At 37.3% G+C, this 25327-nt stretch overlaps 1 protein-coding gene across 7 annotated transcripts in view; it reads right to left on the bottom strand.

Moving 5' to 3' along the window:
• The window catches only part of ANO4 (anoctamin 4), a 169891-nt gene that overhangs the window by 88066 nt on the left and 56498 nt on the right, over positions 1 to 25327 (bottom strand). For 5 of the 7 annotated variants that reach the window (XM_015627778.3, XM_033514333.1, XM_015627779.3 and 2 more), the window contains exons 3-5: positions 15324 to 15434; positions 9718 to 9854; positions 5071 to 5229 (exon numbers count right to left, since the gene is read on the bottom strand). In XM_015627778.3, coding sequence (XP_015483264.1) covers positions 5071 to 5229; positions 9718 to 9854; positions 15324 to 15434 — 407 coding nt within the window. The remainder of the gene's footprint in view (positions 1 to 5070; positions 5230 to 9717; positions 9855 to 15323; positions 15435 to 25327) is intronic. The other 2 variants (XM_033514332.1, XM_033514334.1) reach the window with 2 other exon arrangements.

Genomic DNA, 25327 nt, shown 5'->3' with positions numbered 1-25327 from the left:
GTTAACATCCAGAGTCATGTTAACATAACTTAAGACTCAGAGTATACTCACTAGTAGATATTTGCTCATACAATGCAACTAAAGCTTATACTGTGCTTTTCTTTCTTGTCCTTTTGGGTTTTCCCCAGAGAACACCTAATATGTATTTCTACTGCCTATTGTATACACCAGCTGTGTTTTTGCTGCCAGATGTTGTACCAGAAATGTCAGCTGCTGCTTGAGGCAGGGAGTGAATGCAATTAGAGGTGCCCTGGTGACAGCTTGACACTTCTGGTGGCAAAGTTTAAATTTTTAATCAGGTATGTAACACAAAAACCCACAAAGCTTGGATTCTTCTGGAAACTGGACCAGCACTACGTTGACATCTTTTATCAGGGAAATGCAAAGATCAATGTGCTGGCAGAAGTCCAAATGGATTGGCTGTTACTTTTAAAATATCTGAAGCTAGTTTCTGAAGCACATTCTGCATGCAGTACCTGTGAGGAGACCTGTTTTCCAGGGCAGTAAGGAATGCTGTTGGTTTAAAGTAGCTACTTGGTTTTATACCGAGACAATAGTTACCATAAATATACAAAATATATAAAATAAAAGGCCTGAATACTATTTTCGCTACTTATGTGGTTAGTTTCAATTTACTACATTTCTGTCGCTCGCTTTCTACTTGTCTGTCAATTGCTTTTTCAAGTAAACTGCATGAAATCAATTTATAATCTATAAATTGAAAGCTTTGGACACAATCATTGAGCATAATGATCAAGTACATTTAGTAGTAGAAATAATCTGTATGACTTAGTTTAGCATAGTAATGAGCATCAGAAATACCAAAAAATTATGCCAAGATCAAACTAAATGTGGTCTATTCCTAGGGCTACATGATCAGATCCTAACCCAACATCAGATTAATTTTGGATACACTTTTTTTAGTTAAATGCAAGATGACTTTCTTCTTCTTCTCTGGTACAAATTACACATGCAAGTGTGGTCTGTGTCCATATAAATTCAGTATAAATTTCTTGCCTCTATCCTGCACTTGCATTACTTTACAGTGCAGCTTAAAAAGTTTGCAAGTGAATGAGTAATACAAGTTAGCTGCTGCATGCTGGGTACCTCAGTTCATGATCTATTATCATAGTATAGTTTAAAGTATCTTACTGAAAGACATCTAAAATACTGTATTCACGTACCAGAACTGAGTGGATACTCTTGACAGCAACTTAGTTCTTTCTACCTGGTAATTTAGGACAGGTAAACAGTAATTCATGCTGCAGGAATAATTTGGGAAAAGCGTAGTTCTCCAGATTTTGGCCAAGAGGTTAAATTTATAAATATTTATTCTTGTGAAAAAAATCATGGGCTCAAAGTAATTCTGACTCTTTGTTCTCTCTTGAAAACACAGGTTTTCCAGAAATTGCTGGGCCACAGAGATGAACATTTAATTTGGCATGACAGACACTATCTATATTTTCTCTTCACATAAAAGTGATCACAAGTAATTCTTTTCAGCATGTCAGCGGGTTAAGGTAAATCTCAGGTTTATCTCGTATTTAGATAAATTTGAAATGTACCATCAGAATGTGGACAGTAGCACCCTGCTAACCTTTTGCCCATCAGCTCTGGAAGGGATGAGTCTCATGTGATATTTGGAGATGGTATCAGTGCCTACAAACTTACAGCGTGATCGGTACCTCATCTCCCACAAGAACGTGCTCCACTTGGAGACTGTCCTCTCCATCTTCCCCACACATATGTCTTTTTCAAGGAGTATTGAAAAATGGGAGCAGCAGGGTCATCAAGGATCTCAGAGTCAGGATATCATAGTTATCTCAATTGTGAGACATTGGAAAAGAGGATAAATCAACCAAGGAAATTTTACACCTGGCTAAAAAGAAAATACAGTTTCTTTTCCAGGAGTGACCTAAATTTTTTTATTACCTTTTTTAAGCATCTCTGGATGTGATCACATACAGATCTGTATGTGATCTGGAAATGTTTGGCTCTGATAGTGTCAACACACTTATCTTATCCAGAACCAATATACACAGAAAAGCAGGGGGATAAAATAAAAATAAAAAAGGCATAAAATGACTTGTGCTATACCACTCAATTAGCATTCACTCTTAGAGTGCCGCTTTCAATTTAAAACCTTTACTATTTAATTTTTTTCAATTTATTTTTACTATTTAATTTTATTTTCACTATTTTAATTTTTCTTTACTCTTTAAAAATCATTATTTTCATTATTTTTATTTTTTTGTTAAAATTTTCATTATTTTCATTATCTGTTCCTTGGTCTGGGATCCCCTCATTGTTTACTACTGCATGTGCTGAGCACCAAATCTGGCAGAACTTCCAAGGCAGAGCGGTGTGGTACAGCTGATGACGGTGAGTGTGAATTTATTGGAGAATATCTGCAAAACATTATCACCTTTTCCTAGAGTCAGAAACATACACCTGTTCAGACCTTTCTCAGCTACATGATCTTGACATTGTACCTGAAGTTATCTCAACTGCTGTGAATTCGCTTCAGATTCACCTTCTCATTTCATGCTAAGCGAACACTCTGCTCCCTGCACTCACCGCTTGCACAGGGTGAGTGAGGGAATTTCCCTGGGCTGTACTTGTCAGAGGCACTGCAGTGCATTTCTGCCTCCCTGCAGTGAGGTGTGTGGGTTTGAAATTGCAGTCTGGATAGACAGCTCTGTGAGTTTTCCTCTCTGCCAATGGTTTCACATTAAAAGGACGGGGCTAACACAATCGAATACCAAGATACGAACAGCCGGCAGTCAAAGGAGAATGAACCAACAACCACACAAAATACACAGAAGGCAAAAAGCTTCTTTCAGTCCAGCAGTTACCACCTATAGCCTCTGGATATGTTCTGTGGCCAGTGCCACAGATAGTTTTCTCATTTCATCTGGGAGCAAACTTTTTTCAGTGGAAGCAGTATATTGCATGTAAATAAAGAACTTGAAATAAACCCTGCGGTTAAAATTTTCCAGAATTAACACTCAAAATGGTGTGTAGTCTCAAAAAAAGGAGAAGTAAAAATAATGAGGAATAACCTAGACACTAGGTGATCACTCAGTTTAAAGCTAAGTGTTAATCAGCACTGTTCTTAGTCTCTGGGGATGGGGGAGGGAGTGTACTAAGAAAGTACATATTTCCTTCAGGATTATATTTAAATTTAGAAAAAAATGTGATCATAAAATGTACATGCTAGGGTTTAATTTTAGGTCAGAGTCATATATTAAAAAAGATTTCTACCCTAGATTCTAAAACATTAGCCTGAGCCATGTAGCACAACCTCATTTTGATCATTTGAAGTTTAGAAAATGTACAATTACTGATGCTGGCAAGAAGTCACACCAAGGGCAAATGAGATTAGTAAGAAATAAAACTGCATGTCAGTAGCAAAATAGAAACTGAAATGAATAATTAGATTGGCAGATCATTCATGCAGCCTAGCAGCAAAGTCCAAATAAACTGTCTCGAAATCCAAAAAAACCTCTATAGTAAGCACTTAAATCATCAATTTGAAAAAGTTTTCAGCAGAGAATGTTGCAATAAGTTTCATAATACTTCAAATATAAAGCAATTTCATAGCTTTCATTGCTGACCTTAGCACAGTAATAAATCTGCAAAAACCACAAAGTAGGAAAAAATTTATTTGAAACCATTTGACATATGTATTAATAGGGAGGATTCATTCCCCATTCATTTTCTATAGTGCTCAAATTTCAGAGACTTTGTCAGCATCTCTCCTGGTGGAAGCAGGGCAGAATTCTAGGATGTGAAGGTGAATAGCTGCAGCAACACTCTCATGTTCATGGATGTTGGGTTACAATTCCTATAGACAGTAGCACGTATACAGAAAATGTAATAATGAACAACCTCTGGCACTGAAAACATCAATTACTGCAGCACTGTATGATTCACAGATGATGATTTCCAGCTTATTTGAGAGAATAGTTTATGGTAACTTTCAGGGTAACTTTTGGTGTAACCAGAAAAATACTCTTAATACACTTGCATACACCAGTACCCATGTTCAATAAAAACATTTAAAGAAAAGAAACATTTTTATTTTTCTGTAAAGGCTTTCCTTTATTCCTCCCCAGTGTTCTCCAAAGAAGGGTGCATTTCATTTGAAGCACACATACAGAATATTTACACATGTACCAAGAATTAAGTGAAAGGAAGGGAGACAATGTGCAACACCTACTTAACTGATCAAAGCCTATGTCCTGAAAATTCCTCTTCTGTTTCCATCAGTGGCAGCGTGTCTGCATATTAGCATGAGTGTTAGTCCACCAGCACAAATAGAAGTAAACACTCAGCAATAGCTGTTCTGGATGGAAGTGAGGCTTAAGCCCAGTTTAAGCACATTATCCAAGTTTAAGAAAGATCATAGGCTAGGCAAAAGGGATATGGTCTCTCCAAACCTCGCTCCTGCTACCTAACATATCAATACATTTTAGACACTTTGCATTCATTTCTATACTTCATAAAAGTCCTACTGACTTAGGGCATTATGTTGGAAATAACATAGATAGAAATGATTCATATTTCAATTTCAATTATTTCAATGCTTGGGGTTAAGACAGAATGAGAAACTTTAAGCTGTTTTCAAACTACTAAAATGCTTTTCACTTTTCGCTGTGCCTAAGCTGATAGGTAAAGGAAGGCAGGGATCTAGTTAGGTCTCTGGAAAGAGTACCATAGTGAAGCATGTAGCTAGAAGAAAATCTAGGTGCAGAAATATGCTTTGCACTCAGTAGAATTTAGGCCATTCAAACCCAGCACTTGTTTTTTTATATTGCACAGCACACTGGATGGAATTCTGTGGATGAGGTTGAAAAAGATGATTGTAATGGTCTGTTTTGGCCTTTAATCCCTGTGCCTGATTTTTCTTTAGGCTACACTTTTGCACTGCTCTGGCCTATATTTAGGCATGCTTAAAAGCATTTTTCTACTGCTACAACAGAGTGAAGGAGTTTCAGAGTAAACAAACCAAACACCCAGATTCTCTATAGTTTCAACATGAGAGTTTTTATAAGGAAGATCTCTTACTTCTTTTTCCATTTGAAGTCCTTCTGCTCTGATATTTCTTTCAAATACTTCCCTCTTCTCTGTCTGTGGATTGGATTTTCTATACACAAGGATGTAGTCAATCCGACATTTCCCATCTCTAAAATACAGTCCGTTGGTTTTGTTCTTATCAGGTACTTCCTGTAAGGAGAAAATCAAGCAATTCAGTAATGTTAATTTGCCTTGATAATTGCTGCATTGCTGTTTGCATCATCAGTTTTCCGTAATACTCAACAGGAAAAATAAGGAATCACAAGAAGATGTTCAAGTTTTAGGCTCTTCACATACAGTGCTTCCGACTTCATCTGAGAGGAGCGCAGACTTCCCTACTTAAGGGGATCTTAAGGGGCATCAGGAGGAATCTTAGGAAAATGCTTGGATATATGGGGATGGGATAAGAGAGAACAGAAAACACAAGCAAACCTCTCTCTCCCACCACCCTACATAAGGTTAGGAAAAATTTCTTAATTATAAAATAGAGCAGAGAGTAGTGTTACTGAAATGTAAATTTAGAATTAGTAACTTAATACAGCTGAATGTCTTTGTACATGTGAAAAGGAAACATTATCATTAAGATTTACTGTAGAGAGAAACACTAAAACCAGAGATTTTCATTACTTTGCCCCATAGGACACAGACAACAATATGAAGGTTCTGTACTGACCTTGCCATACCTCATCAAACTAACTACAGACTATCCCTCACTTAAGGAATAGCTGAGGATGGATTCATTTGGATTTATTTGGAGATAATTCCTGGTGTTAGGCGTAGCAGTACATAAAAACATTAAAAGCAATAAATACTGTCTCTTTTCTTAAAAACTACTTCTACTATACAAGTCCTGCCCAGGGTTTAAACTTTCTATTTCAGACAAGTTGGAAATGCATGGCAGTTTGCAATGGTTGGAGTGTTTCTTACAGGAAATGTACATTGTGAAGAATATGTGGGAGCAAACAGCACTCCCTCTGAGCAGTATAAAGGGCAAGGACCTTCAGGAACCTCAAGATCAGTCCAGCTCTAAGCTGAAGGGAAGGATAAGCTAATTTACCTCTGCCTTTCCAAAACTTACTCTTCTATTCTTGCCAAAAATAGCCCTGCCCTGTAATATACAATCAAGTCTCTGAAAAAAAACCCAACAAACCCACAAAAAAAAATATAATATTTTGCCTTTCATATCTGGGGGAAGCAGGGAATTTTCAAAATACTTTCTCCATGAGAGAATTGATTCTGAATTTAAATCACGAAGTGAAGATTATCATAGTAAAAAATATTTTTACAGGAAAGCCTCCTCAAAACAATTTTCTCTATTCAAAGAGCTATCTTTCTGGTTCTCATCAGGCATTTTGATTAAATGGAAAAACCAATGAAAGCATCCAAAATGTCCCATCCCCTTGGTACATTCAGCTCACTAAAGGAAGAAAGGAATTTTCTATCATTCTTTCATTACAGTGCCTAACTCCTGACACAACTTAGGGCAGACTTGATAGAGTGGAACAGTTCTTAGAGCCCAAAAAGAAGGCAAGAAAAAAGATTTAATCTCTAAGGAAAAAACAGTTACAAACTATTTATATCTATACTGCATATCATGCTGATAAATGATATTATCAAGATATGAGAAGTATTTTTCATAGAACATTAAATGTGAAAACAGCTCAGGAGGCACATTTTATCTTTTTCCTTTAAAATCTTTGTCAAGAAGACATAAAAAAAGCCCCAACAGCCCAAAGGGTATTTAAGGTTATTTAAATAAAGGAGGGGTGTAGCAGGAGATCTAGAAGCTGTGGGTCAGCTTGGTGGTCCTGTTGTGATTTCTAATTCTCCTGACAAGCCTCCTGTTCAGTAGTCAGGGTCAACATGTATTTTTGGCGTAATAGGAAAGGAGCTGTAGGGTAAAACAGCCCATGCTGAGGACCTGCTGTGTACACTATATAGGCTTAAGGGCTCACTTTGGGCCCAGTGTAGTCTGGTCCAAAAGACTCACTGGACTTACATCCATAAGGAATACAAGTTTAAAATCCAACACTGCTCTGGACTGCAAAGAAATCATGGGTAGAGATAATTGAGAGAGCCACTTCAAATGTACACTCCTCATCTGAACTCAGACCCATCCTGAGAATACCATGAGGAATGTGTCCTTCTCTGCAGGCACTAGTGACTCCACTGGAAAAATTGATTTTCCCCTTCCTTTGTTTCGTCTTTCTCTGAAGAAAATTGGTTTGCCCTGTACTGACTCATCAGCGAATGCAGAACCTTATATTAAAGAGTATCTATGAGATTTAGCCAAGGTATTTGACTTGTCAGACTTCCTCCACTACAAATATGACTGCCTGGGACAATTACTTCTCTTGAATTTGAGAAAAACTACCAAATACAATATTTTAGTTTTTCATTCAGAAAGGTAGCTTGGACACCCTTATTTGTACTTTTCATTTTAGGAACACTGCATATGAAATCCAGACTGATAAACACTATTAGACTGTTATGGCCTCTGGGAAGGAACCCTTTCTCTGGCCCTCTGTCACAGATTCTAAGGCAGCTTTACAGATTGAGTCCAGACTTGCAAGAACTCTTGAGACAGTCAGAGCTGGTTCAGCAGTGTCAGCTGCAGGACTTCATCATCCAAGCATTACAGGCTTATGCTGACAGAAGTTTGTCCTACCTTCCTCCAGGTATTTCATCTCCCTTACCTGTGTTATGACATCAAAATATCAGTTTTCCTAAACTGATGAAGAAAAAATATGTAGCACTAGGTCTGACTGCTGTTTTTTGGTGAAAAATTGGTGTAGCCACATATGTCAAACCTCCATTCTTTCACCTAAAAAAAGGATGCTGGAAGAAAGTAGAACAGTGAAGACTTCACTCTAACAGGAAGCTTATAATTTCAGTCTAGCTTTATGACTGTATTGTAATATGTGTTATATAATTTGGACTTGTTTTCCAAGGAATACAGTAGTTTTTATATTCTCAGGTGCTCAGCTGGGAACCATCAGCATTCAGACATGACTCATATACATGCATGTTAGGAGAGCTTTAGGCTAAAGGGCTTACCCACACATATCCATATAAACCATACAACATCTGAACAGTGTATCTTCTCCTCCTAGAGTTTAGCAGGGACCAAGTACTTTGAAACTTTTTTTGGTTGTCTGCAGAATCCCTGAAGTCCTATTAAGACTTACAATTTTCATCCATCTTTTACCTACATGTTACTTACATTGTTATTTTCCTCAGTTATGGTTACAAAACGACCCCTTAAATATGTTCATATCCCTCAAAGGTTTTCCCTTTCCATTTAAAAAAACAAAAAAGAACACGTCTAAGAGAAATAAAGAAAGGTTTTGAGGTATTGTTTTTTCAATATTATTACATTAACAGCAGCATGTCCTTCTGATCATTTTCTGTTATTTTTCTCCTCTTTAACTTACAAAAATCATGTGCCTTTCACCTGCTCCTTTTTGCTAAAGACCATGTCCCAAAATGCAACAGGGGAATATCAAGTTAAGATTAACCTATTATGGTGCAAGCAGCCAAAGAGTCCTTTGTATGTTGTATGGGAAGTTAGGGAAGAGCTACGATTAAGGAAGGTGAAACTGTGAGCAAGGTCAAACATATTCAGGGTGCCCTGAATTTTGTTGCTTTAATTATCTGTCTAAACATTCGAGGAGTGAAGCTCTCTATGGGCTGAATTTCTAGAACAAAGAAAATGTCTGGCTCTCCCCTCAGCAGTGTTGCACAAAAGATCTTGCACCACAAAACCCTCTAGCTCCTGAAAAAGATAATTTCTAATTCCCTCTTCTAAACTCTATCAAAACTAGTGAACAAAAGAGGGTCAGGGTAGGGCCCTCAGCAATGTCCTGTGGTTTTCCACTCTTTTTAATTACTAGCATGATCCTTGCCAGTTCTGGTCTGTTCCAGTCAGCCCTCTGCCAAAAGCACCTGAGGCACAACTTGCAGGTAAAGTCAGAGCAGTCCAGTAAGAAGTCTAGATGTAGCCCCATTCCTGAGGTGGAGGAAAGGAGAGAAGTCTCTTCACTCACTGAGGAAACAACCCTAATGTCCATGGGTGGCAGGACAGTGAGAGGTAAAGGTCATCATTTTCCTTTCTTCGCGAAAGACACAGGAAGAAATTAAGGCCCATATTTTTATCATGGGTCCATGAGCCTGCTTTAATAAAGATTTTAAAAGGGACTATGTGCAGAATGTTCCCTCCCTGGTATATTCTCTGAATCACCATTATGCACCATCATTCTTCATTGGAAGGGAATGGATCTCATAACTGACACCCATGTTTCTTATGGGACTTGTAGATAAATCCCCTCCACACTCTTTCCCCTTAAAGGATGAATATAGGGAAAAATTTTCCAGCATTTTCAGAAGCACTGAAGCCTTAGATTTGTATAGCTGTTTCACTGAGGGTGCATCAAATCAAAACTTTTGAATTTGAGACTTTGTATATTTCAGCATTATAATCTTAGAATGGAAAACCAGTTCTCATGGGAAAAATTAGACACAATTTGATGGTAGAGAATGAGATTGTAATTACATTTATTACATCTTTATAATTACATTTATTACATCTTTATAATGGACATGAATAAATATAGTATTAATAATTCTGCATATCCTTACCTCTCCCACAACTTCCAGCCTGCTGGCATCATCAGAAGTACTGGTCAAGTTACCATGGTGAAGCAGGGAATCATCATCTTTGGAAGGGCTGTTTACACCTTCTAACTCATCAAAAAAAATGTTGACATCCTTAGCTACTAAAAAACAAAAATAAAAATATACATTCAAATCACCACTGAACCAAGTGAACACAGCAAGTATAACCCAGTATAACCCATTAATAATTTCACTTTTTAGTTCTGTTGTAAGTATATACCATGTTAGTTTTAAAATCTGATAAGCATTGTTGGAATGCTTTCTTCATCAATGAGCCACATAAAGATTTAGGACACCACAACACCTCTCTCATGAAAAAGAAACAATCTGCTGTTGCAATAAAACAGATATGAGCTACCTTCACAGCTTTTCTGGGGGCAAATGGTTTAAATGACTACCTTCTGGATTAGTATTGTCTCTGAAAGTTTCTTATAAGGAGGCAGAATTTTAACCTACTATACAAAGTTTGAAGTTCAAAGTTGTACAGATCTATGGGGTAGCCAGAGGCAGAAGGCCTTAAATAAAAGCTGTTTCTTGAAAGGCATTGAGTAAATGAACCTGGGCAGATACTTCTCTTTTCACAGTTTGGTATGTTTTGATGCATATAAATCTGACACTTTCAGATCCACCTACCACACAGCCCTCAGTCTTGCATGAAGCAATTGCTTACATCTACAGATTTAAGCTGTGGTAAAGCAACCCTGAAAAAAAGTATAGGTATTAAGGTCTGGAGTGACTGCCAGATGGGAGGAGCAGGGCAGGTGGGTTCACTCTGCACTCCATGTGCCACAGGTCTGGTGAAAAACATGATGAAGAGATGTGTTCCAGGAGAAGAAAAATGCCTCAGCTGAGGATCACGCTTCAGCTGTGGATGGACTTCAGCTCTCTAATCTCGTGCCTCACAGGCAAAATCCAAAACTATGAAAGTAGAGTTATAGCTGTTAGAAGGGACCCCCAAAGGTCCCAGCTTCTGAGCCTCTTCCACTGACTACAGTGGGAGCAAATATCTAACAGTCTTGACAGAAATTAGTCTAACCCTGTTAATAATAATAATAATAATAATAATAATAATAATCCCTATTCACATTTCTTGCAAGCTTGGCTGACTTTTGGAATAATTCTTTTATTGTGCAATAAACTGTAGATGTTTTTGCTTGTCCTCAGCTCCCCTAATTTAGTGACAGGCAATTGTAATTCCTGTTGGTGAGAATCTATATTAACAGCCAAAAATCTCTAATTGCTGGTGGCAACTTAGTTCCATTTCTATTTACTGGCTGCAGGTGTAAAAATCCATTCCCCCACTGTGGAGAGACTGGATAGATGCCAGAAATTAACAGCCACTAACTGTTCCCAGCCATCATGAGCATTTTGTGACCTCCTTTTCACCTTTCCCTTCTTCAAGGGTCATAGCCCAGTTTCAGAATCCTTTCAAAAAATTGCTGATGATACCAACTCCCCAGTCTCTGCAGGTGGCCTATTTTTCATGCTCACAAGCAGGAGTGTCTTATCCATAATATTCATCCTTAAAACAGACATATGCTGCAATTTAAATATACTACTCTTTCCTTGTCAATCATGAGCATGGAGAAAATTTTCCTCCCTTTTTGTGTGTGTCTGAAATCTATTTTTACATCTGTAGATAATAAAAAAAGAAAACACAATCAAAATATTCCAGAATCTTTCATCTTCATTTTCATGCATAAAATAAGGACAAGGTTAATGAAAGACATTGTATTTTTAATTACAAGAGTTTTGTTTGGAAAACAACTACAAGTTTCAGAGACAACAAAGAGGTTCCTCATGTCCCAAATAATCCACTCTAAATACTAGGTTAATGTGCTAACCTAAGCAGCATAGTTTGTAAGAAACATTCTGAGTTTCTGGTGTTGTTTAGTTATATGTGAAGAGAGCATGCAGCTCCTCAGTGTCACTGTGGCTGCTTTCAGCTTGTCTTAGGGGAAACCACAGAGGCTTTAGGAGCCTTAAAAGTCAATGAACAGATTTGTTTATTATAATCCAATTTGTAGCAGTAATATTACAGATTTTTTTCCCCACCTTCATTTCAATCCACAAAAATCATACTAGAGATGCTTATAAAAGAAAAGAGAATTGACACAACAAAGCACGTCACAGCCTAACCTTGTGTCCTTCACTGTCCCTGCTCTTTCAAAAGTCAAGACTAGAAACATTCTACCCCATCAGATAACAATTTGGATGTAGATCATGACCAGATATTGCACACATGTTCATATGAGAATTCATCTCAATATTCAATAGAAAGAACAACTGAAAGAGAAAACATTTTGAATGACTTGAACTTCACTGAATTGAAACCCATCAGTGCCTCCATGACAATGACACATGAATCTTTATATGATTAAAACTTCAACATAATCTGAAAACAACTGTGGAAAAAATCCCAAAAATAATTAAATAGTGAAGCCTTCTGAAGATTATTCAAGATACATATATCTGTTGCAGACAGCACCAATGAAAGCTGTAAAATGAAAGTTTCGCCTGTTTGTTATACTTGAGGGAATTTAAACCAACTTTGTTTTGACATTAAGACTGCCTTGGTTTAAAAGATGAGGCTTCTGAGATACTAGAATTTCTGCCTCTTGAAGTGCTGGTAATGCTTTGGGTTGCAAAATACATAGTTTTTAAGTGGATGTTTTGAGATACAGAACTGTGTGCATAAGACAATGAATGTGTCTGGAGGCTTGAAACACAGAATTACTGAATGTTCCTGAAGAAGCCAAAAAAAAATCTTATTTTAAGGTCATTTTAAAATACAGTCCATCTCAGCAGTGAAGATGTTGTGGAAGCAACTCTCAGCTGCTTAGTGAAATTAGCTACCAGGACTCCTCCAAATTGCCTGCAGTGGAAAATTGTTTATATCAGAAATACACGGATAACTGGCATGTCAGTTGGTCACTACAGAAAATATGGGCCCCCAACATTTGCTGAAATAAGTTTTCTACCCCAAGACTCATTATATATTTAAAAAGAAATGAATAAAATACTGTTCTAAAAAACCAAATGGATAATTTATATAGCAATTCCTGTTTGCTTTACATCAGTAATGGTGATGGTACTTCTGAGATAACTCTCCTGCTGCCTGAAGGTAGCTCAGCCCTTCCACTCCAATGGGCTGAACACCTACATGGCCAAATGCTGCTGAAAAGGATAATCAGGGCTCCACCTTTCTTCTTCCCTTCAGACCCTGATGTGCGTATACCCACAAATGTCCTTAACAGAATGATGTGTAATGGCTTTATTATATATATAAATACCATTTGGGAGACAGGCTGGTGCTACTGCAGAGTCATGTATTTTTAAGCAGTGAAATTTAACAGGAATACAGAGCAGCAAATGCACTGCTACAGGAGATATTAAGAATTCTCCCTCTGGTTTTAGATCAGCATAAATATGCAATCTCTTTTCTCCCCCTCCTGTTCTATTTTGTAGGAAAAAAATAAAAATGACTTTATAATTCAGAATCCCTAGAAGAATGAAAGGAAAAAAAGTGGGTATAAAAATATTTTTATCCCAAATATAGTAGAATTACATATTCTAAAAACTGGACGCTGATAAATTCTGAGCAGGAATCCATGCACAATCTCAGTGGGTCAAGTCACTTCAAATCAATAAGGTAGGACTCAAAAAAAAGATAACTCCTTTAACATTCTGAAGGAGGATGCTGAAACTGAAGTGCCTAAAAACAAGAACTTTCATTAAAAAATGGGACCTATGTTATTTTGTGAGAAGATGGAAACATGCTCAGAGATCACGTTTCTGTTGTTATTTTACTAACAAAAGTCCCACCAAGTCATCAAGTATACTCTCACTTTGGATAATGCTAGCTGAAGATCAATATTCCAAAGTTTATCTTAGCAAGAAAAATAATTTGGTTTCTAGAAGCACCATTAGCCTGTTTTTAAATTATCATTCAATGCTAAAGCAAAAGGGAATAAAAGGAACATTTACTGTTCAGAGCAACTACCCTAGAAAGAATATTTAGACATGTATCTCCCAATTAGATTATGTTTGCAACAGACTGCAGGTGCCAACACCCTCCTGGACACACAATGAGCCACTGCAAAGTGGCTTCTACAGAATTCCTTTTGTCTTTGAGGAAGGAGATGTAGCTAAAGGACATGGAGGTTAACTTCCCAACAGCACCTGTGTCTGGGCTGGATAAAGGATTTCCTTTTCCTAAATGGAAAACCCTTCCAAGGCTGTAAAAACTGCATCCTTCTCAAATGGCTTGTGACTAATCCATAAATCAAAATGTTAATTCTTGAAACAGCGCAGATTAAATTGCTTATCCATGTTTAACTATCTTGTCTATTCACCTCTGGAAGACCCTACAGTGCCTTTTCAGCATCTCCAGTCTGCATCCCAATTGCTCCTAGGCCTATATCTGGGCTGTGCTGGTGTGGAGAAGAGAGAAGACAAAACCTCACATTAATATTTCCTGATGGAAAAAGCTTTTTAAATAAGAAAACATGGAATTCATCCTAAACCTGTAGCTTAAGTAATAAGGTGATTCAATTTCAAATTATTCATTTTCAAATTATTACCCTCATCATCATACTAACCTAAGAATTTCCTTTCCACCCCCAACTAATACCACCACTAAACAGCCTGATTCTGTGTGGTTCCTTATTCAAGTGGCAAAAATCAGGCAGAGTCTGGGTTTTTTTCTCATTCATCCTTTATCACCCTAAAATGCAAGCTGCTGTTTCTCACTCCAGAAAATTGTTATGCCAAACACCCAGTTTAAAATCAAACTGGAAAACAAGGAAGCCAGGAAGCCATGCCTTGTGTTTGGATTCTCACCCTGCATAAGAATTTCAAACTACTATGAAAAAATTCTCACTGAAATTCCAGATTCTATTGGATTCCAGAATGGCATCAGTTTTGGGTACGGGGCATGACTTCCACTGTTATTAACAAGAGTAGCACTACTTCCAGCACAAGTGTTGAGACCATTCTGCAGTTGGATTTAAAAAGGGTAAACCAATTAATTCTTAGTCCACAGCCCATTACATATGAAACCAGAAAATTTTGTGCAGTATCTAAGACACACGGGCCTTCACTTGTAATAACTTCATGGCTTCTCCCAAATAGTACCAGCTGCAAAAATGTGAATATAGCCCAACACTTGGGAACAACTGGAACTTCAAATCCAGTCTTCAAATCCCAACTTCAGCATTTTAATGTCATTATTAACACATTATTAACATATTAATTGCTCACACAGCCCCTCAGGAGTGCAAAGAATCTATTAAACTATCAGGAATCTTACTACTTCTGATTATGTCTGCATAGAAAATATATATTGCTGGAATCCTACTGCACACAGCAATTCAAATCTTTCTATGACTTCTCTGATAGTAAAAGATTTCTTACAGCCTTCAATTATCCACTGAACATCCTGAGAGATTTTAATAATGGATACTTATCATTCAGTTAATCACTTTGTCTGTGCCTTCAGTTATAATTTCAATACATCTCAATTGGATCTTCTACCATAAACACAATTTTGCATCCAAGGAAGAACTTACTTTCTTGTATTGCATTAAGAATTTCTGAAAAGTCCACATCTGTCTTCTGTATGTCTGGTTTTATCCATATTTGCGTTTCCAGCTGGTTAACCTGCAAATCCTCTCTTCCTTCTGAAGAAATTGAAGAGATTGATGGGGTTTGTGACAGTGCAGTACAAAATCCAGCCAAGGGGCTTCAGGTGAGGAAACATACACATTGAATGAAGATATTTCCATTTTTTTCTCCTTAGCAGAATCAAATTTTCTTCAAGCCAAGGAGCTTCACATAGAACATGGACTGATTTAAAGCTAAATAGAACGAAGCAACAACGTTCTCTGCTATCAGCAATGATGCAGAGTCGCCACTGGCATGTCCCTCGTTCAGGTGACCATATGCTGCCATGTCATGATTGTCACCTCACCATACCACCTACAAAACTAGCTCCCAAATGTGAAAACAAACAAGAGATGTTGTTACAAATAACAGAGGAACAAGCAGACTAAAAAAAGACACACACACAAAGTTGCAAGACAGAAAACAGCCTTTAGGACAAAAAGAGCATGGACAGTGTGTTTCAGATGCAGGGCACTGTAAGTTCTCATATGCCAACCTGATGGCATGACATAGTCTAGGAAGAAGTCCTGATTTCAAATGGATTCACACTGGTATACAATGGTTGTAGTTTAAAAGCTGTGCAGAATAAAAACTTATTCTGGCTGCTCACAGTTTCAAACCTATTTACACACAAAAATGGACACAAGATTTGTCCATTCCAATGCTCTTTCAACATGAGCAAAGAAAGCAGAAAGTTTTGAAATAGACACTTTCCACGCACAGAAGGGTGGCTGCATATCAAGAGTAGACAGAAAATGGGCAAAAGGCTACAGAGCATTTGGATACAGACAGAGAGAGGGAGGCAACTACTGGGAGTACCTCTGGTACCTCTGGTTTTCAAAGAGTAGCAGGAAAACCTTTCACAAAGGCATCTGTTAGAGGTGATGCTCTTGACTACCTAATGCACAGAATTAGCAGAGACCTTCAGTGGTCAGGGAGATATCTGGGAAAGGAGTTCATGACAAAAAGGTCAAGGTGGAAGAACAAACTTTCAGGTCATTTAGATTACTGTGCTTCACTAGATGCTATCACTCATGCTTTAGAAAGAAGCATTTTTCCTTCATTTTCCCTTCATTTTCCCTTCATCTGCCTTCATCATTTCCCTTCATCATTCAATCTGCCTATAGCAAGCTGCTCTTATTTTGAATTCAGGGCTAGCCCACTGTATTTTCCCCTTCTCCTTGCCGAATTATGATCTCTCTAGTGCCTTGATGGGAGGAAGAAATAATATTCCTAGGCACAAAATTACTCAAAAGTATTTTAAAGACCCTTCTTCACTTTTTGGAAATACAGATCTCAAAATGGGTACACTTTGACCAGCTTCATCCTTTATTATTTTTCAGTGATAAAATATTATAAATTCAAATTGTCTCACGCTTGCTTCAGCGTATTCTTTTGTTCCACAGCAAAGATTCACTGTTAACATCAGAGACAATTCCCCTTGTAGATTTCTGCAATGTGATCTGTCATAGCAGCAGCAGGAGTCAGCATTTAATGATGTAGAACAAAGAGATTTCTTAAGTGAGACAACTGATTATTCATACAATAGTAGCCTAGGGAAATCTGCAGATGGCCTCGGAGATGAGAGGCTAAGATTTGCCCCAAAAGAGATTTCTGAGGCCCAAGAAAAAAAATACTCCAGCTGCTGAAAAATACATACAAACAATATGATGGAAGTTGAAAAGAAATCAGTGGACAGCAATTCAATTAAGGAGCTTTGCAAATTATGTCATTCAGTTTCTTCTTAAATACTCAGCTACCACTTTTAACATATACCATTTCATACTTGCATCTTCACCTCCATCAGCCTTTGTTCTGCATTTCAACCCTAGTTAGAGCAAATTAATGACAATACAGACAAATACAAAATACCCTTTCTTCCCCCAAACCCTCCATCCTTGTTACATTTAAGTTGCCGTTCCTCAGAAGAGATGAAGGTTGCAGGATTCCTGCAGCATCTCCAGCAGACCTGAAGTAATTGGGCCAGGGAGAAAGAAAGTGGCAGTCAGCTATGGAGGTCCCAAAGTGCTGATATCTGATGATCTATCTAACCATAGACCTTTAATAAAATTAAACTCTCAGAGAATGTACATAGCTGACTTCAAAGCCCCTCTTTAAATAACAAAAACTGAGATGCCTAGGAAGTGGTCAGAAAATGACCAGCCTAAACCTAACTGTAGTTCAGACAATGAAGTCAAGACAATTTTGCTGCATTTGAATTTCCTCTCCTGTATTTGATCGTCTTGCAGCATAGGGAGATTTCAGCAATCCACAGAAATGACAGTGTTCTATGCTGGTCTAATTCACAGTAGCCTTAATACCTGGCCTCACTGCACAAATATCAGATTAACAGCATCCAGTCTGATTTCAGTAAAAATTGTAGCCATAATCTTCTACCAATCATTTGCAATAATACACATGGCTAATAACAAACTTGCCTTCACCAACACAAGGGCAAAAATGTATCTACCAACAATGTAGCTTTTAAATTAGGGATTGCAGGAATGCTTTCTTCTCCCATGATCTTTATCATGTCAGTAAAGACTTGAATGTAGGCACTTGGGCTTCTATCCTCCTCCCCTTCTGCCAGCATCTACTTTTCAGGAGGGGCTACTGCATTTTTTTAGCTGAGAGAAACATCACCCAAGTGATGGGTGGTGGACTGGCCAAATTAATGATTTCTGGCTTGTTGTCAGACAGAGGTTTTAAACTAGCAGCTCTTTGGAAAAAGCCACAATGACCTCATCCATGTTCCAGAGATTTATTTTCTTTACCTTACCACAGATCTCCAATACTACATGCAAAGACAGTATCTGATGTCACTGTTGCTATTGATGGATCACTAACCTGCCTTTAGCATCTCCTTCTTGCTTTAGCAGCTGCTGATTTATGCTTTATTAATGACATATCCCACTGAGTAAAATCTAAGCAATATTGTCTGAGAAGATACTTTCCACTGAAGTATGAGAAATAAACACATATAAAAATGAAGTAAATATTAGATTTTAAAAAAATTATGACTTTTTTTTGTAAAGATCAGTCTGAGATTTTTATCATCTTACTGAGACTTTCTAGTTCAACTGAAAGAACATTTAAAATTACCTCATGGCACTCCATCTGATTTACTCATTGATACATAAAGTTGTGCATAAAACAACATATTTTTTCCTTTATTTGTCTTGAAGGGTCCCAATGAATTACGTTGGGAAAACAAATGAGATTTTTAATTAAATTAATTTAATTAATAATTTTTAATTAAAATACTTTTAATTTTTAGAGGCTAAATGAAATGGCAAAAGATTTTTAATTTTTAGAGGCTAAATGAGATGGCTTGCCCTAAGTCAGAATTTTAACATACTTCTAAATATAAAAATGACCAAATGTATCAGAGAAGTGATTTGTGTACCAATGTGGTTAATATGGTACTGATGTTAAACAAGGTCGTTCCAACTTGTAATGAAAGAGATTTTGCCATGTGGGTGGATGGTCACAGGGCCATCTACCTCTAAGAGGGTGATACTTAGCAAGAACAAATACAATTCAAAGATGAGCAGGTTTGTTTAGCTGCACTAAGTATTGAATATAAGTTCTACAGAGAAGTTGTTCCTTCTTAGCAGACCCACTTCTTAAAAGCAAGCAGAAAGCTGCTATGCATGGTGTCCCTCAAGGCAAACCCATGCCAACAAAGGATAAAGAATCATCCTTTCAGACACATTTTCTATTGACTTCTTCCTGTTCATTTTTGGCAGGTGGTCTGCATCAAAAGCGGAGTTACTTAATAAGGCATCAAACTGTAGTGCCATCTCCCTTTTTCTGTTTTAACGACCAGTAATGAAGAAGACCTCAAAAAGTCATATGGTTTGTGCTCCACTGGACCTCTAAAGCAGAAAACAGTACAGAACTGCGTTCCCAAGGATGGGAGTAGGAAATGTTGTGCCTCTGTGAAGATCCCAGCACGGAGAGGACACGTTTGCTTTCCTGAGACATCCACCCACACATAGCACAGGAGCAGTCAGTGGCCTGTAAGACCCAAAGGAAGTTCTCAGACAGAAAGGACGGATCAGAAATTATGTCACCCTTTTGCTTTGCTGCTGCCCTCATACCTGGTCTAAGTTGTGATGAGTTTTATGCAACTCTTAAGGGGTTTTGAGCTTTTTTGGCACCATAGTACATTGGTTGAGATTTCTAGTGGATCCATTAGAACCCTACAAGCACTTACCTGTAGCATATCTACTCATCCAAGGAATAAGCCTGCTTCCTGATTTGTTTCATTTTGCTTTAGGTTGGGTTTTTTGTTGGTTGGTTGGTTTTGGGTTGCTTTTGGTTTCCTTTGCTTTTTGTTTGGAGTTTTGTGCTTTGTTTTGTTTTTTACTTATAAAGTAAGGGCTGGCTTAATTTTGAGATATCAGAATGAACCAGCAGGCTTGGTGTTAGGAAAGAGGTCTTACTATCTTTTGGAATGATACAAACCTTTTGTAGAAATTAGTAACACTATGCAACCCTATTTTAGTCAAATCCCTTTTCTGACTTTAAAAGCATTTCTGCCAAAGTAGAAGCTAGTTTGTTCCATCTTTTGACAGTCTTCCCGCAAGAATCTTTCTTTGGAATATATGTAATATATTTAACATAGAAATAGAGTCTTGCATAACACTAAACCCCTTTAAGCAAGAACTATAGAGCTAAGAAAAAGACCCATTTTCCAGTCAAGCATTACAAGAGCATAATAACTGCTTATTCAAAGTCTCTCTCACTGTTCCTTGAATTATAAGTTATTTTTCAGATTAAATGTGTCATTACTTTCCCAGAAACTTCGCAAAATTTTATATATTGTATATTTTCTTCAGAATAGAATGGTCAGGTTGTTTTAAGACAGCTATGTTACACTGGTCTCAGGACATTATAACCTTGCTCTAAGATCAGTGAGTTTAGTCCTAAGCCTTTTCCTGTTTTTTCCCCTTGAAAGGAAACTCTGATGGCAGAACAATCAGGAATATCCACAGAGAGCACCATTTTGCAGCCTTTGTGAGGTGACTACATATTGTAAACTAACAACAGCCAGGAGAGCTGAAATCTGAGGGTGAACTGCACTGATTTTAAAGTAACCATGCATAATTGATTGCAGGGGGGAATGAAAGATTGTTTCATAACAGCGAACAGGAGAGTGATCAAAGCAGAAAGGAGATAAAATAAGTCTCTGAAAAGAGTTAAGTTTAAAACCACATAGGCCCCAGAGAAGCAAAACACCCTCAAAGACACCACTTAAAATTATTAATATTATTTTTGAAGCCCCTTACTGAGGGCATGCACAAGTCCCTCTTAGATAGATTTAGTATTTGTGTGTGCCACATGCAGCACAAATTGATACAGAGGGATGCAATTTCTGCCTGCATCAAATACATTTAAATTAAACAAAAGAGATAGCATTGAAAAACAGTGCTTTTTCTGATAGCATCTTTCTTTTTTTGTCACCATGCTGTTGCAAAAGTCTTCTCCAAGGTGCTAGAATGAACATTCCAGGAGACTTGATACCTTAAGACCATGAATTTTTAAATAAGTCACTTTTGTGATAGGAAAGTAAAGGGCTGAATGAAATAGGCTGAATGACTAAGCAAAGTGATAGAAGATTTCAAGGTCTGCATCATCTGTGAGCTACTTCAGCTCTTAATTTCCAAGTACTGCATATTCACCACGTGGTGTCCTGCCACTCAGCTCGGTGGCAAAAGGTCCTCATGGTGATTGAGGCAAACTGTTCTCCTCGTCAGGAGCTTTGCAGAGGCTGCAGAGAGAATTCCTGGAGAATTCAGAGGGAATTCAGGAGAATGAACGAGCTGTGTGAGGTGGGGGGGAGCTTACAGATCACGCTTGAAGTACCAACATGGGAGAAATTCTGCTCCATGTGTCTAACTTACAGTCTTTGGAACACAGGCTGTAGATAAAGGGAAAAGTTAAATATGCAGGCTGGTTTCTTTGACATTAATGTCCCTTCTGCATAGGGATGGTTATTGCAAACATGTGGGGTTTTAATATGGAAAATTAGCTTAACAAGGGGAATACTGAACTATTTTGAAATCTGCTTGCATTTTCTATGCTTCATTCCACATGAGAGAGAGTTCTATGTACACCCAGTAGAAGGCATACTGAAAAGGATTGTTCCCCTAATAATGTTAAAGTAAGGTAACAGCATTACTATTAGTGCAAATTCAAATTTCTAGATGAATTTTTCAGCCATCCCCATGCCATGCATGCATTTGCTGCCAATAAATACTTGCATGACAGAGCTTCCTGGCAGAATTATTTGCAGGGTTTTAGTCTTTTAATCTAGGAAAGATGCATGCCACACATCCTGCCAGTCAGCAAAGAAAAGAAAATGTGATTTAACCAGCAAGTCACATCGAACTAACGCAAATCTTCAGAAGACCATTTACAATCAAATGCAAATGCTAACAAGCATATACATATTTTGTGATGAGAAAAATACATATTTTACACAGTAAATTATCATTGTTGAAGTCTTCAGTCCTAAATTTTTTGATAATTCAAAGTTTATTAATTTGTGACTAAGCTTATTAAACACGTTTCCTTTTCTCCTTTAATTTTGGTTGCTAGTTTCAAGAACCATGCCTTTTTACTTGCCTGCCAAGTCAGTTTTTCTGTTGGGAAAACCCCTTAGTTCTTTATTCTTATTTACAAGCTCAGTAAGTACAGTCATCAATAAAAATGCTATAGCTTGATAAGCAGCAAAAAAAAGAGGACCTAAATGTAAAGAAAATCCTGTCCAAAGCAAACATACCTTCTTTTAAACTTGTAATTTATCAAATAATTCTTATCACAAAAAGCAAGAGAGTGCAAGAAAAGTTTCTCAGTGAATTCCAATGACCCCAGTAGACTTTCACCATAATGCCAGAAACCAGTCCTTTCAGCACATAAAGTTCTTTCAAGTATCATGGACATGCCTATACAATTTCAGGTAGAAAGGAATGTCCTTTCCAAAATGTACAGTTCTTTGGCTTTGAAAGGGGTTTTTTTGAACAGCAAATTTTTGCAAGCAAAATTTTCTAGAATATTTTTATATGTTTCCCAGAGTGATGAATCTTTACATGTTAACTAAATTTTGGAAATAAATTATTTCAAAGACAACCCTTCCTTCAGGATTTTGTAGATTGCCTGCAGCACTGATTTCACTGTATAAGTGATATAAATTACAATCTACATTACATATACAGTAATATATCTAAACCTCAAAATGCATTAAGGTTTTACCAGAAGCACAGAGAGAAAATCTTGCCAGGGAACCTCTGAATTCCTGTCATTACAAAATGGATGACAAGTGTTAGGAAATGTTGCAAGTAGAGAATAACTAAGAAGATTCCAGAGTTTCACACAATGAAATTATTTCCTTTACTGTGGCTTAGACATATTAAATAAGACATTTTTCCACAGCTAGCAAATTTAGGAAGTCCTAGAAAAATGAGGTTTGACAAGTTCTGCAGAATCTGAAGAAAAAAGGAATTTGTCACCAAGAGATTGAAGGAATGTAACATTGTCCTGATTATGAATAGATTAACAATGGGAAGAGCCAACAGAAGCCCAGAAACCAAAGCACTGCTTGATGCACAGCAAAGACACAATGCCATCAGAAGGGAGGCAAGGGATTTTTTTGTCCCCAGGTTTGACTGACACTGAGGAAATGGACTGGGATGACAGCTTAACCCCTGCTAGGCTTGTTTCATACTTCCTCCTGTTGCTCATACAGAGACTCTAAATGATGATACCATTGCTTCCAAAATGTGCCTTCTGTGAGCAGCACCGACATGACTATTCTACACTGTCTTCAGGAGGAACTGTGCCAATTCCCTGTAGCCAACAGTCTGACCCAGTGGCTTTGGGCATTTCAGTAGCCTTGTGCCCCTCTAGCCACAGCACACCACCACTGCTCATATAGATGGAAGATGATAACTGGAGAGTTCTCAAAACTGAAAACATGCTGCCATGATTTTAGAAAGAAATACATGTTTGCTTTAATGTCAGTACAACTAAATTGATCATCTGATTGCTTATACTTGTCTTTGCTTTCCTTCTTTCTAAGAGAAAGTTCCCTCATATGGGTGCACCTGCAAAGGTGCCAGGAGTCTTCCCTTCCCTGTTAACAGCCTTTTTCTTCCACTTGTTTCTTCATTTTCCTCTGTTTTGTTCCAGTTAATTGATACCTTTATATCTGCTTAAAATCCAAGCTTGGAAGTTGCTCATGGCTGAGCAGTACCTCTTTGCAAGCTAGCAAAAAACAAGTTTAAAAACTTATTTATTTTTAAGTCAGGTACAGTACAGACAATCCTCTGCTCCCTAATCACTTTAACACCCAGATTAGTAATAGAGGTCATGAGCCTCAGGCTCCTTACTAGTTACAAATAAAACTGGCAGGGAAGTAACTGGAAAGAAATGCTGGAACAATGAACAGTATCTATTGTTTCTTGTCCTTAGCATACAGCTACCTATGAACTTCATTCAAAGGAAACTGCTGTCAAATAAATGGAATTAATGAGAGATAATAAAAGTTGTCATTCTTGAAAGAAGAAGTGGTGCAAAGGGTAAGAAGTTGTTGTGATGAAAATAGAAGTAGAGTGTTATCAAAGAAAAAAATACTCTCAACCTGCACTTTATCAAGGATTATTTCTTTTCATGGTCATAGTTTCTTTTACTGATAAGAATTTAAATGCCATTTTTAAGTCCTAAAAATGCATTCTGTTATGCTAGACTGCCTTCATGTTTGGAGTATTTGCTAAGAGGACAAAGAAAATTTCAAAGTGAGTATAGCATACACTACTCCAGCTGTGAGAGCTACTTGATAGTGATAACAGCAGTCCAATAGAAAGAAAAACCCAAATTGTATGAATTATTTAAAATTAGAAGGAACAAAATCCTACAAACTTACTGCATGGAGTAGCAGGATGATAGCTTAGAAAAGAAGGCTGTAATATCTGGTATCTGAGTAACTAATATACATAAGAACATAGTCTTTCTAAAATATCAAGATGCTTATGATATCTTAGATAAGGTACTACCACTGGACAACTGATGTCTTAAACCAATTATGAAGCTACAGCTGTTAATTTGTGACTGAGTTTGAGTGAGGAACGAGGATTTTTTGTTTAAATTAGAATTTCCTCTTAGGAGTGCTATTCATTGTTGTTGCTGCTGATCATAATCTTTCTTAGATCTATTTGCATACAGCTCAAATGCAGTTTAACCTGGACACAAACACAAATATAGTGGTCTCAAATAGAATTGAAAAGACAGACACAAATCATAGAAATGATACTTCATTTCAGATGAAGATATATAAGTTAGGGAAGACTCCTGTCACACAAAAAATGTTCACCATAGATCATAGATGCTCTTACTGTCTTAAGAGGAGAATATGACAGATAAAACTAATCTCATATACTGAATGATAATCATTATCCAATGGTCACTAATGAGCCTCATTTTGGGAAACCTCTGGGTTTCCTACATAAAAAGGGATCTTTTTCTCGATCAGAGGCCTGAATTTGCTGCTTGCACATAATTTAATATTTGCATACATCATTATATATCTTTAGCAACAGCAACGTTTCAGTAGTAGTAATTTCTGTACTTCAACAAAAAAAACAAAACAGAAGCTGAAGAAACAGGACAAACAAGTGAACAGAAGAACTAAAATAAACAAAACATATGGTTATGAATCACTGTAAATTCTTTAATCTGTGTTGACAAAGATTATGATGACTAAATACTATGAGTCCATGAAACTCATGGCAGTAGACCTGTAGAGCAACTTACAATAGCTATTCTAAAATTTTAACTTCTATGAAAATTAAACCCAGCATCCAAGTAGCTAAATACATCATATATCATGCTCTTTTTTGGGCAGCAA

The sequence above is a fragment of the Parus major genome, chromosome 1A, assembly GCF_001522545.3.
Source record: "Parus major isolate Abel chromosome 1A, Parus_major1.1, whole genome shotgun sequence".
NCBI classification, from domain to species: domain Eukaryota; kingdom Metazoa; phylum Chordata; class Aves; order Passeriformes; family Paridae; genus Parus; species Parus major.
Note: the sequence above shows the minus strand (reverse complement) of the source record. Positions and strands in the feature narration are given on the sequence as shown.